This window comes from Rhodamnia argentea, chromosome 1 (assembly GCF_020921035.1).
Source record: "Rhodamnia argentea isolate NSW1041297 chromosome 1, ASM2092103v1, whole genome shotgun sequence".
NCBI lineage: Eukaryota > Viridiplantae > Streptophyta > Magnoliopsida > Myrtales > Myrtaceae > Rhodamnia > Rhodamnia argentea.
Window position 1 is genome coordinate 35,330,578 of NC_063150.1, and position 15,680 is coordinate 35,346,257.

The 15,680-nt window shown below is 41.6% G+C and overlaps 3 protein-coding genes across 4 annotated transcripts in view; 2 read left to right on the forward strand and 1 right to left on the reverse strand.

Moving 5' to 3' along the window:
- The window catches only part of LOC125314150 (tRNA(His) guanylyltransferase 2-like), a 206,931-nt gene that overhangs the window by 30,809 nt on the left and 160,442 nt on the right, over positions 1 to 15,680 (reverse strand). The window lies entirely within an intron of this gene.
- On the forward strand, positions 3,441 to 5,345 carry LOC125314162 (protein ALTERED XYLOGLUCAN 9-like). The gene has a single exon (XM_048275656.1). It carries the CDS (start codon positions 4,091 to 4,093, stop codon positions 5,219 to 5,221), a length of 1,131 nt encoding a protein of 376 aa, XP_048131613.1. The 5' UTR covers positions 3,441 to 4,090; the 3' UTR covers positions 5,222 to 5,345.
- Positions 9,814 to 13,578, forward strand: LOC125314945 (probable serine/threonine-protein kinase At1g54610). The gene is made up of 7 exons (XM_048278411.1): positions 9,814 to 10,251; positions 10,641 to 10,925; positions 11,128 to 11,445; positions 11,529 to 11,750; positions 11,985 to 12,082; positions 12,661 to 12,769; positions 12,931 to 13,578. The coding sequence occupies exons 1-7, from the start codon at positions 9,814 to 9,816 to the stop codon at positions 13,306 to 13,308; spliced, it is 1,848 nt and encodes a 615-aa protein (XP_048134368.1). The 3' UTR covers positions 13,309 to 13,578.

Below are 15,680 nucleotides of genomic sequence, written 5' to 3' on the forward strand. Positions count from 1 at the left end.
ATATATGGTCTTCATATCACATTTTTCCAATTAATTAATCATCAAATTCACATCGATCAATCGGAAAGGCTTTTTCATGAAATTGGTACCGAAATGGCATTAATTTTTCCAAATAATGTAACCAAGTCCCCGAACCCATTTTTCTCTGGTGCGCAGAAATAAAATAGTTCTCCCTCTATTTTATTAAGGTTTCTAATCAACCTTCCGTAAATGATTAGTGGCGGCTCCAATTGAATATTTTTCATGAATAAACCTAAGTTGCGATTCGGTAGGATATGGGAGGGTCCGAATTAGGTTAGTTGATTCAATTGACCCGATAATCCGTTAGCCTAAATTTTAGGTCGCGACAACTTAAAAAAAAGACACTACTACGGTTCGCAAAATTAGATGAGATGTGGCTCATTCGAACAAATTTCAAGCTTTACTTAGATAAATCGAATAAGATTCTAAATATTGAAATTCTGACTCTCACATGATAACCCATAATTAGTAAGGAGAAAGTAATGAAGCACGTCTCTAAAGGAGAGAAATTGGAGCTAGTTGATTAGGTGGGGAGGAGACACCAGACAAAGAAAAATACTTCCATTCCCCATTCATAGAACTCAAAATGCACATTTTCCCCGTTCCCGATTTCCAAAATTTCTCCACAAAGAAAAATTCTTCCATTCCCTCCCTACAAACGTCAATAAACAAGATCATCGCCAAACTTTGCAAGGAAAATTTAACGATCACTCCGTGAGTAAGTGATCGAATATACTCGGATCCATATCCAACGCAAGGGTAACTTTTGACCTCTATATTCCATTGTTCTCATTTATTGAAAGGAGATCAATGAAATAGTAGGCAAAGATAAGAATGTACTACAATTTTTGCACTACCAAAGTCACAAAGCTTGACCTGGTGAGTGAGAGGATTCACTTGCGGAACATATGCGGGAAAAAATCAAAAATGACAATTTCATTCAAGAAAAAAAGAACCTTCACTAAAAATTGAGGAAAGGCTGAAAGGCCCTTACCAAAATATTTTGTGGCTTTACAACCCTATGGCAAACCCCGGGCACAAAATGGATATATGCTAGCCTTTGGAAGATCTGCGAAAGACATTCCATTTTTTAAGACAAGGACTGGAGGATACCAATGACAAATATGAAAACGACAGGGCACTCTTTATACTTGATAGGTATATAACTTCACATATATCAATGACATCTGCTGATTCATATCAACTAGGACTTTCTACCTAACTTGAAGAAACAACTATTACAGGATTATATAAGAGGAAAGGAAACCAGAGATTGCAATTGGCAAACGATCAAAAACTAAGAAGAAGCAAGCAATTGTACTTCTGTTAGCCAATCAAATAGCTAAAACGCCCAAATGACCTGCTCGTTTCGAGCTATAGCTCATACAACGACTAATTGGATTGGGAAAGAAAGGAGAGGAAAGCCAACTCACGATGAACCGCACTAATTGCACTCGATTGTTCATCATCATCGAATACATCGTTGATAAAACCAATTGCAGGATAGCTAAGCAAAAAATTGGGGTAATTCATAATAAACCACCCTAAACAAACTTAGCACCGGATCACCAATGAATGTACGACCGGTACCTGGAAGAGCTCCGAGGCATCTTTGACATCTCCCTCCTTAAGCTTCTGTAGGGCCAGGTCATGATTAGCTTTTCTTCTCCTGAAGCACAATCATCAAGCATTTGAAATCACTACCTAGGAAGAACCTAAACTCCACCGAGTGAACCACTTAAAACCCACGAATTTAGCCAAAAAAAAATCGCACATGAAGAAACGAAAGACGATCTTTTCCTCTAATGACATAGAGAGTAGCTGAGTGAAGCGCGCGTCGACACGAATTTTGGGCACAAGAAGCTAAATCCGCAATTACACATCCGTCGACTCAAGCACCGACCAATTTAAAGGCATTTCAACAAAGCCACGCTATTTATCCATTAATCACACAGCGGCACAGCAAATCGAGCTCCACCAACACAGGCAAGTCTTACAAAACTAAGAATCACCACCGCGAGCCATAGGAACAAATAAACACCCATCTTCGGATACCAGAGTTCAGAGAGAGGGGGATCCGCCGCCGATCTTACGGCCAAGCAAAAAATTGAGGGCAACACGAACAGAGAAACAAAAAATTCTTACCCGAGAAGAGATGCAAGCATGACGACATGCTTACTCAAGACAAAGCCGCGTCTAAAGGGCACGGGGATAGCGGCGTCTAGCAAGAGAGGTCGACGGGAAGAGTCGTGAGAGAAGGTGAGGAAAAAGAGCTAGAGACATTTGTGTCGTGTCTTTTTTAGGGTTTGAGCGTGTCTAAGGGTAAATGGGTAAAACAGAAATTATGGTTGCTGCATGAGGGTAAAAGGGGAAGCTCAGAAATTTTCATTAATTGACGGAACTTGCATCCCGAGAATGCAAGTTTCCAAAGTAGCTCAAGAGCTACTTTGGCCAAAAGTCCCTTGAGAGAGTATTTCGGATGTAAGTGCATTTCGCCAAAGTGAGCCAAAAAATGAACCAAACAGTATTTGCATTTAGCTAAGGGACTTTGGAGCCCCAATGCTCATCCCCAATGCTAAACCAAATGGGGCCTTAGTGTTTGTCATTAAAGTACTTTGTTCTATCTATCTTTAATCATCATTGTCATCCTTTTAATTGTTATTGTTCTATTATCTTCTACATATACACATATCTGTACATATACATTAAATTGGGCAAGGTCTATTCATATTATTAGCTGTTTTATGAAATTAATAAGATGTCATTAGTTCTGCTTCTTCCGTGACAAAAGTAATTAATTTCGATCGTAGATTCAGTACCATAGAAAGCCAATCAAAAGTTTAAGAAATACTCATAAGTTTCCTATAAAATGGTGTCATATGAGTTTATAAAGGATGAAGGTGTAGCTATATTTTCGACCTCCATTTTGCAGTTTTAAAAAAAATATGAAAAAGCTCAAAATAATGCAGTAACAATTGAATCTTTCTTTGTGAACACCTCTCTCTCTCTCTCTCTCAAAGGGCCAATGTGAGTAAGAAATAAAAAGATGTATAACATATGCTATCATTTCGAGAATGATTCAATCGAGTATCGGAGTGATTTCTTAACTAATTAAACCTTATTTATGTCGGATAAGAGATGTGTCATATTAACATCCGAATGATACTCTCGTGCCATATTTCTTTTTTCTGAATCATTTTATGGCGTGGTAATCATGTGGTAGGTTGAATTTCCTTAAAGCCAGACAATTTAAAGGTAACAGACCAGATGATGGAAACATTTGTTGATTGTCCAAATTAAGATGGCTATAATAGACTCAAATGTAAAGAGAAGTACGGAAGTCATTGGACGATGAACATCAATAGAAAGACCCGGATACAAATGTAACTTACTGCAAAGGTGTGAACTTTAGAGCTGAGAAGCTAGCTCGCTTGTTCTTCCCGTCGCTCTCCTCCTCCTCCTCCTCCTCCTCCTCCTCTTCTTCGTCTTCTTCTTCTGATGCATGCGATTCTCCACTCGACGTGTTCGAGATTGGGACGGTCCGCCGTCAAGTTCGGTGTTCCGATCGGCGAGAGGGCGAATCAGAGCATTTTGGATCAGGATCACTCGCGGTGCGACTGTTCGCCGATTGTCTCTCCAACTTGAACTGGGGATTCAGCTAAAGAAGCAGAGTCGTCGCTTGCACGGATGTGGTCAGGTCAGGAATTCAGTTATTCAGCTCCCACCCGAACCCTAGAGAGGGAAATGATGGCGTGGGCATAGAAAACTTTGGTCGCTGGTTCTTGTCGCTGTAGCTGTTGTTCCATTGCTATCACCTGGTCTGGCCTTTTTCTTTTTGCCTGACTGCTTGCTTGCTTGATTCTTGTTGTTCCGTCGCTGTCGACGCTTGTCGACTAATGTGTGAAACTCAAGCATCGGAAATCTCCCCCTTAGCGGACTCAGTTCCATTCACTTCGATCTCTTCGGAATCTCGATAGATTAGGTGATACGAAACTGCAAACGAGGGCAAAACGCAAAAGGGAAGATATTCCCTCGATTTGATCGAACCAATCAGCCCTGAGTGGTGGTGATGTTCGGGGCTGTACAACTAGGGGTTCTGGCTGCATGCGTGGTGCTGTTTGTGCCGATGGGTATGGCGGGCTGGCACTTGAGCCGCAACAAGATGTTGTTCTTCAGCGGGGCCCTCTTCATCACCCTCGCCGTGGGCGTCCACTTGTCCCCTTACTTCCCATCCTTCTCCCACTTCCTGATGTCTCCCGCTGCCACTGTGGTTTTGGGCGACAGTCGTGGTTCTTGTCTCTCTCTCTTGCACGACATTGTCTGGGATGTGAAGCCGGCCAGACTCATGCGACCCTTCAGCAATACAGATGGCAATACCAATGGCAGTAGCAAGAGCTCTCCCTACTATCGTGAGTTGTCATGGAGCTGGGCAAGATCAAAATCCGTCCTTGAATGTGATTTCCAGAAAGTGCGGTCTTCTGATGCTTCGGATCTACTTAATGGGTCATGGGTTGTTGTGGCGGGGGACTCGCAAGCGCGTTTGGTCGTGCTGTCTCTGTTGAACTTGGTTTTGGACTCGGATCAGATGGAATCTGTCAAAAGTGATTTGTTCAAGAGGCACAGCGATTACGGGATCATGATTGCTCGAATTGGGTTGAAGTTGGATTTCATTTGGGCGCCTTATGTTTCTAACTTAACTGATTTGATGTTAAGGTTTAGGCAAAATGTGAACCTTCCAGATGTTCTCATAATGGGTTCTGGACTGTGGCATATGCTTCATGTCAGCAATGCCTCTGATTATGGTGTTTCATTACAGAAGTTGAGCAGTTCTCTTGTATCATCATTACCATATTCGCGGGAACTAGGTAACGATGGACCTGTAACAGGGTCTGCGCCAATTAGATCGCAACATTTGTTTTGGCTTGGGATGCCAAATTTAATAAACTCGATGCTAAACACAGAAGAAAAGAGGGAAAAGATGAATAACCTAGCTTTCTATTTGTACAATATGGAGCTCCATAAGAGTAGGATACTGCGGCAGGCGGGTGGCCATTTCTTACTGCTGGACATTCATTCATTAACCCAGAGTTGTGGACCTCAGTGTACAGAGGATGGGATGCATTATGATGGAGCTGTCTATAATGCTGCTGTACAGATTGTCCTCAATGCACTGCTTATTGAATCCAATCAAAAGCTCTGAATGAAAAGTTTTGGTATTTGGGGTGTAAGCAATTCATAGGCAAAACTGACCATGATGATGAGGATTTGAACTCCCTCGAAGCACCCATCTTCCTCCCAAGAAGAGTTCTACTTTTTTTTGTAGTTAGTTTGATCATTACAGTTGTGTTTCTGTTGATTAACAATATGTCTTTGCCAATCAAGGAAATAGAAAGTTATTATTCTTTTGTTCCCTTAATTTTGTATCTTTAATTTTGGTTAAGAGCTTCACTACATTATGCTCAGTACTTACTAGTATTGGCTATAGTCTTCTTTAATTAAATTTGAAATACTTTTGTCTAAAACATTTCTGCTGCTACTTTTCCCATCTTTCATCATCAGTCAATGTTTGTATCTTTAGCTCGCTGGCTGGTAAATACTTGGTGACAATTGTTCAATATGTGGTTTCTATTATTTGTTTCAACAGAGCCTATCAAGTGTGTTTATATGCTATTGGTTTGTAATTGCAATTTTAGAGTGAGTGTGTTTCATCTATCTTGTTAGCCGTTACATAACATTTCTTGATCGTTTGATTTTGCTCATTGAGCAGTGGGACGACTGTTCTTTATCTATGGATGTACTATTGTTTGCTTGTTTATAAAGATGGTGGGAGGAGCACATGGGTTACTGATCAATATGGATGGTGACTAGCATATTGATAGGGGAAGTGGGACAGTGATGAGGTAATTGCTATCTGGTTCATTTCTTGATCTTCTTTTCCCACAAAATTTAGCTTTTCTCGCTAGTTAGTTACCGAGGTTGATTTGAGCTCCTCTATTGATAAGTGAGGAGTACTTCGTGACAAGTGTTCTATATATGTAGGTTCGACTATTGAAATCAAAGCAGCCTAATTCTCTTATTGGGTCAGTGTTCTCAGAACACGTGGGTGAATACAAAACAGCCATTGATTCTTTGGTAGCGAAACTCTTTGGTCTTTAACATCATGATTGAGCTGTCCACAATTGCAATTCTTGAATTTTCTGTCCTCTGTGCTCTGATTAATTATTTTTACTAAGAGCTTTGAGTGGATATATATTTTAATACCTGCCTCAAGTCTCATAAAAGCACCTAGTTCACGGTTGAACGCATAAACTGTTGGTCTTCAAGCTGCTTGAAGATTGAACTCCTTATGGGACATGGCATCAAATTTGGCCATAAAATTTGCCTGACCATTTCGACAATGCTGCATGTGTTATCATCTTCTGTGATACATGCTGCAATGGAAGTTCACTAACTTTTTTTTGTCCATGCATGAAAAGTAATTTGCAAATTTGAAGAAAATTATTTCTATTGCTTCTCATTGGACTGTGGCTGTAGCCTGTAGTGTGTAGTCTACAATAGTTCACGCCTTACTGCTTTCTAATGAGCTATTCTAGATGAAATAACAAGAGCCAGTTGGTTAATGGTAAGACTTCAAAAGGTTATCTCAGATGTCTTGAGACATTAGAGGGCTGTAAGGTGAGATGACTTTCTTCATTGAAAACAGTTGGGTTAAGAAGTTGATGTAACAAATCAGATGAAGGTTGTGTATCATACATTGGTGTGAGAGCACGATGCCAGTTATATGAATTGACTTTATTCGAGAGATCTACTTAATGTACCTTGATTTTTTAAAACTTAAATGAAATACGTGGCATCACCGCAGTATGCTTTTCATCGAATTCAGTTGACAACATGTTCATGTTGCATTTCAGTGCAATCAGGTAATCAATTTCTGTTGCCTCTATTTTTCAGGCCTGCCAGTTTGAGTCGACATTACTTTTTGAGGACGTTGTAGTATTCTTTATGGGTTTGTGTTCTGCTAGTTCTTCTGGTTTCTCAAACCATTAGCAAGGATGGTTGGACTGACATAAGTGCATGCAAGTAGCTCCAGGAAGAATCTGTCATCTGCTGGTTGATTTCATCTGTCCCTGTTTCCAAGCCGCATGACTCTCAACACCTGTTGATTGCCTCTTTATGCTTCATTCACCAATCCCGTTGCATGCTGATAATCTTGCGATGGTGTCATTCGGCTGAAATTTATTTCGTGTGGATGTATCCTTGCAAGGGGATCATATGGCTGAAACTAATTTTGGGTCTTAGTAAAATATTCGAGTTCATCCGTTACAGGCAATTCTGGAAAAACTGAGTAACAGTTCCGGATTTTCTCGTAGGAGTTTTGGCAGCAGCCAAGTTCTCATGGAGAAGTTAAGTCTAGTTGGGGCAGCATATATTACTGCAGGATGATTAAGAAGCTTTAGAATGGGGAATTGATGAATTCTCATTCTACTTGGAGAATGGCACCCTTAGGAGCAAAGAAAAGGCCATGTGCAGACCTTTAAAAGGCAGACCATTGACTTGTTTCATGCACAAAGCGCTCGGAGAAGAATGCAAGGCAATGCACACATTACAGTAATTGAGGACTTTGCTCCTCTAGGATTGTCGCAGCTACTGCCCAATTCATGTGCACTGCCGATTGCCAAGTACTATTTGGGGGGAAATTAGCATAGAAAGTATTGAGGTCGTCATGAAGTTTCATAGGAAAGATGCTGATAGTTTAGCCCGTTGATGCTGATTTTATGGCTCTTTCTCATCCAAATTCGGCTGTTCAGTTGCCTGGTCTTCATGAGAGTATGCGCTCATGCATCATAACTGATAGTAATTCGTTTTTTTGAGTCGCTGTTGGCAGGAAGTTTGCTGGCTAATGTCTATAGAGTTCATTTGCACTTACTATCAACCTATTACGACGAACTAAGAACAAACCAAAGCTGTTAATAGGTGGCTTGAAACTTATCATGTGTATGATATGTGACTGTTCTCACAGTGATTCTACTGACTGTATATGATTGAGTGGTGGTACGACACTAATTACCCTTCCTCTATCTATCGGCCTTTATTTTTCAATATGCTCCTGGAGATGCACTTGTACCTGACTGGATCAGTTTTGTGTTGCAGCTTCTGATCTCACCTTCAAAAGGGTCAAGCTAGAACAAAGCAACTAGCCGATGGATGGACGGATGTCAGATTCGGTTTTCAGGTTGACCCTTGAGGATCGAACTAATAGTGGAGCCGTAATTGATATCGTTAGAAAATCCGATCTAAAAGTTTACACTATTAGGTGAAGGGATATCTAATGAATATAAAAAGCATTTTAAGTCTCGTTGTCAAATGATATGAGTTAATACTTCAACACCTCCTCTCACATGCAAGTCGGATTACCAGCGGCATGTGAAATTTTAACTACTCATATTCGCAATAACACTAGCTCTTATATATTTGTCACGGCCGGCAGATCTTTGGCCTTAGAATAGCACGTGCGGCACCTGGTGAATTGAGAACACCAGGCCAACTTTCCTTTTATAGTTGTTCTTAAGAAGTACGACAAATCTAATCCATGTATGAGATGGTATCACGCCCAATTTAGCTTGGGCATCTGGTTCTTTGAGCAAGACACATAGACTACTTCAATATAACAATCGGTTTCGGATTGCCATGGCCTCATCAAGAAAGCGGCATCAGTTTCCAATGAGTTTGTGCATAGGAAGTCAACCTTGCCTGAAGAGCTTCTTAAAGTTATAATCGTTCTAACCTAGAACCTTCTAGCACAAATGTTTGAATGCCACTCCCACAAACTAGTCGTACTCATCCTTTAATATCACTCACTCTTCGTCCGACACCACAAAGCTTCCATCACAAGGGTATGTGAGTATGGAAGAATTCGGTCCGTGACATTCTCCCCCCCTCAATTTCGCAACACCCTCGTTGAGGGTTGTTCTGTCGCTTTCGTGCGTCACTTGGATATCAACGCCGCTCCCTCGAGACTTACATGAATGGCCAATGCTTGCGCAACAGAACATGCCACTACATTCCATTGGTAGCTTCTTCGGATCAAAACTGTTTGGGCATCTCCGGTCACTTGTGCTCTTCCTGACAAGGGTGACATTTGGAGCCAACTGCACTCTCGGCGACACCTTCTTTTGCCTACCTAATCTTCTCTTCATCTCTCAGTAGACCAACGGAGGTTTCTCCCCTTATTAAAAATGTGGTAGTAGACCCCCTTTGAGATTCACCTATTAATCTAGGAACGTCTTCCCTATTCAGTAAGAAATTCGGTTCCTTCCTAGTGCACGGTCTGAAAGCAAGTGTATCGAGTACGTTCAACCTGTCGATCACCCGAGGACGAAGTATTGACGAAATGAGTGATGAATACAACAATGATAAAGCAGAAGATATGTGAGGACCTTTTTTGCTTGTGGATTTTAGAGGGGGTGCTCCGGAATTCTGAAATGTGATTGACTTGATTTAACGAAGCGAGCTTGCGCCCCTGGTGCACTATTAGATGTGCTTGACATTGTCACGAAACTTGTTACCAATTACACCTTGCAAAGCTCCAACCCATGCCGGCCAAAAGGACGGAGAGTGTCACGAGCATTTTGCTCCCCGCACATTCTCGTTCATCGTCTCCCATCACAAAAGTTTGTCTAACGTTTCGTTCGTTACAATATTCTCTTTGGCCTCTCCGTTGCATTCCTTCTCTGGAACCAGTTGCACCCAGACCCTCTTTGGAACTCTCTCTCCTCTCTTGAAACGACAACGATGGGGTGTGCTCAGTCGAGGCCCTCCACGACCTCGCCATCTCGCGGCCTCGAGAAGCTGAAGCTCGACAGAGGTTACGTCAAGGCGGGCAAGGACCGTAGCAGCAATAAGCCCACCATCAGGCGCGAAGCGAAGGACAACAAGATTGCCACCGTGAGGGGAGATGCCGCCAAAAGATCAGGCAGAGCAAGAGGAGGAGGAGAGAATAAGGCGGCCTCGAGAGGGGTAGGCAAAGAGAGAGCGAAGAGCAAGAGTGACGGCAATGGAGGCAACGATTGTGTTGTCAGTGATCAGAGACTGAACAGCAAGAAGATCAACGGAGGTGGAGGAGATGATCTTGTAGATGGTTGGCCCAAGTGGCTTCTTGACAATGTTAATAAGGATGCTTTGGCTGGTTTGGTTCCTAAGACTGCTGATTCTTATGATAAGCTGGCCAAGGTTAGTGTAATCAATAGATCCCGTCAAGCTGTTCATTGTACTTCAAATCTTTTAACTGTTCTTCCTTGAAGATCCTCATCAGTTTGGACGATGTTTTAGTAATTTTAGCACGACTCACCTAGGTGTTAACGATATTACCCGACATAGTATTATGCACTCAATCACAAGCAATCTCATTTTCAGTGAATATAAACATTTACAACCAAAAATATGACTTGAGAAGTTAGTAATATCATGTCACAGTTACGCGTCGCATGAATGTTACATGATGATTTTGTATCTTGATACTGTAATTGTTTCTGTTCTCCCCCATTTAATTTTCTTTGCCGTCACTACACTAGCACAAATTGCTTTTCTTGGAATCATTTCGGTGTAAATCTAACGGACAGGTCGGCCATGGAACCTATAGCAATGTGTATAAAGCTCGAGATAGGGACACCGGGAAAATTGTTGCTCTCAAGAAGGTCCGCTTCGACACGACGGAGCCAGAGAGTGTCAAGTTCATGGCCAGAGAGATCATGATATTGCAGAAGCTAGACCATCCTAATGTGATCAAGCTCGAAGGGATTGCCACCTCGAGGATGCAGTATAGTCTCTACTTGGTCTTCGATTTTATGCAATGTGACTTGACCAGAATCATCTGCCGCCCAGGCTCGCGTCTCTCAGAACCACAGGTCATTAATTTTAGCTTGCGCCCAGGCAACTATGTTGCTTAGGCACCAAGAAATTGTGTCTTGTTAGAATGACTTGATGAAAGTTTCGACTCTGGAAATAGTTGCAGACTTGCAGTAGCTTAATTTATTTTCTTACTGAGTTCCTTACAAACTCGAGCATAACAAGTTTCATCTCTGTTGCGGCGCTCATGTACAATGACAGGTCAAGTGCTATATGCACCAGCTGCTTTCCGGTCTCCGCCATTGCCACAAGAAAGGAATTCTCCATCGAGATATCAAAGCATCCAACTTGTTAATAGACAAGAGTGGCATGCTGAAGATCGCTGACTTTGGGCTTGCTAATTTCTTCAATCCTAATGAAAAGCGTCCGCTCACCAGCCGGGTCGTCACGCTCTGGTACAGAGCTCCAGAGCTACTATTAGGCTCTACGGATTATGGAGTCGGCATCGATCTTTGGAGTGCAGGATGCCTATTGGCTGAGATGTTCCTCGGAAGGCCGTTCATGCCAGGGAAAACAGAGGTAAAACCTGGATCTAACTTAGCACGTAATTAGAAAGAATTCTTCTTGCATTTGTGTCTCAGGTATATGGGTTTGTTGTTCAGGTCGAGCAACTTCATAAAATCTTCAAATTCTGCGGCGCACCCTCGGAAGAATACTGGAAGAGAAATAAGCTACAGACGAGCTACCGACCACCGCAACATTATCAGCCTAGTTACCGCGAGACTTTCAAGGATTTCCCGCGCTCATCGTTTGGTCTCTTGACCAAGCTTCTCGCTCTGGACCCAGCTTATCGGGGTACTGCGGCTTCTGCTCTGGAAAATGATGTGAGCACGATCAATTTCTCATCTGCTTCTTTTCCCATCAAAATGATCAGATTTCGAGTGCTTACTTGGTTACCAACTTTGCGATAACAGCATGTGTCGATGTGATATTGAGTTGTATGCAGGTTGATGATGCCGCAGATAATGGCTTTATGAAATTTTCCATTCTAGGAATCACTTTGATGAGGATATTGTCTTTGTTCTTTGTCTGACATTACCAGAGGTCTCTGCTTGCAGTTCTTTAGCTCCAGTCCCCCGGCATGTGATCTCTCAGGTCTACCTGCGCTGCAGATTGAGGAGCCTCCACCATCTCATCAAGCTAAGAACCCAAAGAGGTAAGTTCGGCACCGACATTACAAAAGTCATTTTCATTTGAAGAACAGAAGTAGCGCCAAAGATTGTGCCATAATGAAAAAAGTTTGGTCACTGATTAACGTATCATGTCCGGGAAAACACCAAGTGCAAATCGTGCCTGTCATTGTTGATGCTACGCATCGTCTGCCCTATACACGTTAGCGTTTGAATAAATGAGAGATCTATCCACTTCAGATTGAAAAGCAAACATCTCATGCTGCCTGATAGCTCACACTTGGCTCGAAACTCGAAAGCCCATCGATGTGCTTGTATTGTTTCACTTGACCCCTTTCCAGTGCTTAGGAAAGTGTGCTTGCAAAGTCATTCTCTGAACTGTATATATTTGCAGAAGAACATGTTAATACTTCCAAGGCGATACAAACATTCGACCGACCAGTTTTTACTACCGTAACAGCAAAACAGACAATGAACATATAGCGTGTCGAGTGTTAGAGGCTCAGATTGAACGCAATATCGACATGAGAGTCTACCATCAACAAATGCATTCCCAAATTCTTCAAATGCTTTTAACATGTCCTTATTTCCTTCTGTCTAGCAGACGCAAGTCCACTAGAGCAAAGCAACTGTCTCGAACGAACGCGAAAGCACAGGATGAGGGAGCCGTTTTAGCACTCGAAGCCAAACGGGATTCGGAATCTTCTAAAGAGGTATACATATTCAACTATACTGTAATCTTCAAATGAGCTAACATACACTTTCGGGCCTGGAGTTTAATCACATAATGTCATGCTTCACTAGTTGTTTAAGAATAATTTATCTCACTTTTGAAATATCTCCTCAACATTCTTAAAGGGTAGTTTCTTTATAGGCACTTCAACAAAGAGATCTTTCTTTTTTCCAGGAGAAGATTGCAGAGACAAGCTTCAAAAGTCAAGAGGCGACGAGCAATAGCACGAGCAGTGCGTCCTACAGCCTCAAGCCGAACTTGCACGAGGACATCATACACGTCTCTCTCTCGCCAGTGCTCCGATCCAACGGTAAAGCGTCTTCCTCGAGGACCGAAGGCCACCCGAATGCTGCCCGGAATATCCAGAACTACAGAACTCTCTTGCAGGCCTCCATTACGGACATTATCAATCCTAAGGAAGGCAACCAGGTTTCCCACTTCCGGAGATCGCTCTCGACTCTGGATTTCCGCCACCTCGACCCCGAGAAGATGTCCAAGCTCTTTGGAGTGGAATATTAAGGATTGAGGCCACAAGAGTGTGATACCATTCATCCTTAACTTGCTTGAAGCTTCTTTGTCCATTGATTATGCCTCTCCTTTCCGTTGTGCATTGTCCCTTTTTCCCAAGTCATAAATTGTTCTTTTTGGAGGCTACTAAAGTTGTAAAATCAATAAATCAGCAGTCGGTCCATTCCGAAATAAAGGATTATGCAGTTTGTATATTGAATAAATTTGCTGGTGCATTGAGAATAATTCTATGTAGCATCATATGATTATGCACTCTGAATATCCACTAAATTCGTCTGGTGCATTGAGAATGAAGCTTTATAACATAAGATGAGCTCAAATGTGAGTCCTAACTATCCTAGGCAAAAGCTCCTCATGCTTAAGTCGGTGTATGAAAGTTTAAATGCAAATGCAAGTATTGAGCGATCGAGTCTTCCGAAACATAGTCAGTGAGGTTATAATCTTAATTACATCAATTTGCACACGAGTTTTTTTTTTCTTTTTCATGACTTATACGTACTGGACCGGTCCAATCAGCGCATGTAGTGGAACTTGTCCGTGTCGAGATTCGACCTCCACCGACCGCGTTTGGAATATGCGGATCAGTTTCGAGTCTTTATCGGGACGGCCATATGGTGTAGAAAGAACCACGCGATGCAAATAGGATGTGGAATGTTATCCACAACACGAAGCTAAGTGATTCGTGATTCCGGGGTCCAAATTTTGTCGGCTCGAAGATGGGTCGGACCGGGAAGGGGCCCCGGTCTGAATCTCCCCAAATGTGCGGCGGTTGCTCTGGTTTCCGTCGACAGGTGTCCCCACGTTGTCCTTGCGTGACAAATCATTTGCAGGGCCAAAACATCGACTCAATTCCAAGTTCGCGCACTGTCCAAAGTCAACAAGTTCTGGTTGGCCAGGTGGGAGCAGAGAGGATGGCCCCGAAATTGAACGTTTCCGTGGACATTACAACTCATGGGCGTGCGATTTTAGGATCGATTTTTTAAAATCAATTTTCTAATTTTTGAAACTTGAAATTTATTATACAAAATCTTGAAAGTACCCCGTCACAAGTTTCATGATTGATTTTAAAGTCTACCTAGGTTTCACATCACTTATATTATTAATTGAACGATTATAGTGAATCGTCATCTCTAATGACTACCATTTGTTGCTAGAATCCATTAACCTCATCTTATATTTAGACAAACGAAAAATCAAAAATATTAACAAAGTAAAAGTCTCAGTCATGAATATCCCGGAAATGAAAGTTGATATTAGTGGTTCCAGATTACATGACCTCATGGAATATCGCAACACCATGTGAAGACATGAATAAAGAAAAACACAAAGACTTGTTACTGATTTCAAATGCACACGTACAACCCGAAACCTACCATGCATATCATAAAACCTGAAATCAAACTGGTTCCCCAAGTTTTACCCTAGGATCATGCTCACCTCTAATTACTAACCCTTTTTCTTTCCTCATTATTGGTAACATGTTCATAAATATGGAATTTCCAGCAAATTTATAGCTCACATAGTAAAAAATTTTGTGGGACTATTGCTAACCGTTTCGAAGAACCTAAGTAGTCAGATGTTCTGCGATCCTTTTCTTGTCCACAGTCGGTAGCAATATTCATAATCATAGAAAATACTGCTAACTTTTATCTTGCCTAGGAAAGATTTTGTGGTACCAATTACCGATCGTGACAAAAAAATTAAATGTTAAGTGACAACGTGATTCAATATGTAAATATTCTAATACTCTCTCTTCCGCATAAACGGGACTTCTTGTAATTGCCAACCATTCTAACCGCTTAAATTGGTAGACGAATGTGTGGTTTTATATTTCAATGTTCTAACATCTAAGCCCGTGACGCCAATAATTTTCAATGGAAAAAATCGATTGTTTTCTTCTTGTTACTAACATAATATCGGTGCACCTAATTAGCTATTCTAAGTTTACGCCATGCATATCAAAGGGTGACGATGTGATCGAGCCCTTGACTTAGATGATCACAAAGAAATTCAACCCTAGTTAAGAATATTAATTGATTTTCTATGCTGATAATTATTACTCAGAAGGACCCCCCCTCCTCCCCCCTCAAATGAAAAAAGATGCAATGATGTCTAAAAGAGAATCAAATGAAAAATTGTAATCTAAATTGTTAGTGATCAATGAAACTTAAAGTGGGCTCTATAGTGCGATTGAGCTGGCTAGATTAGCGTTAATATGGAACGGACCCTCACCCTATCTAGCCATCTTATTCATTTACTCATTTGCTAATGCTTTGACTTTTTAAATTTTTTTCCTATACTGTGGTCATCATGGGAAAGCATGGAAATCTAGTTACTCTAGGAAAAGTATCAAACAAATTCTT

What these genes read in the sequence shown, in the direction of transcription:
- LOC125314162 (XM_048275656.1), top strand. Translation starts at nt 4,091, where the DNA reads ATGTTCGGGGCTGTACAACTAGGGGTTCTGGCTGCATGCGTGGTGCTG.
- LOC125314945 (XM_048278411.1), top strand. Translation starts at nt 9,814, where the DNA reads ATGGGGTGTGCTCAGTCGAGGCCCTCCACGACCTCGCCATCTCGCGGC. An exon ending in CTTATGATAAGCTGGCCAAG is followed by an intron (nt 10,252 to 10,640) that starts GTTAGTGTAATC and finishes TCTAACGGACAG; the next exon opens with GTCGGCCATGGAACCTATAG. An exon ending in ATTCGGAATCTTCTAAAGAG is followed by an intron (nt 12,770 to 12,930) that starts GTATACATATTC and finishes GTTTCTTTATAG; the next exon opens with GCACTTCAACAAAGAGATCT.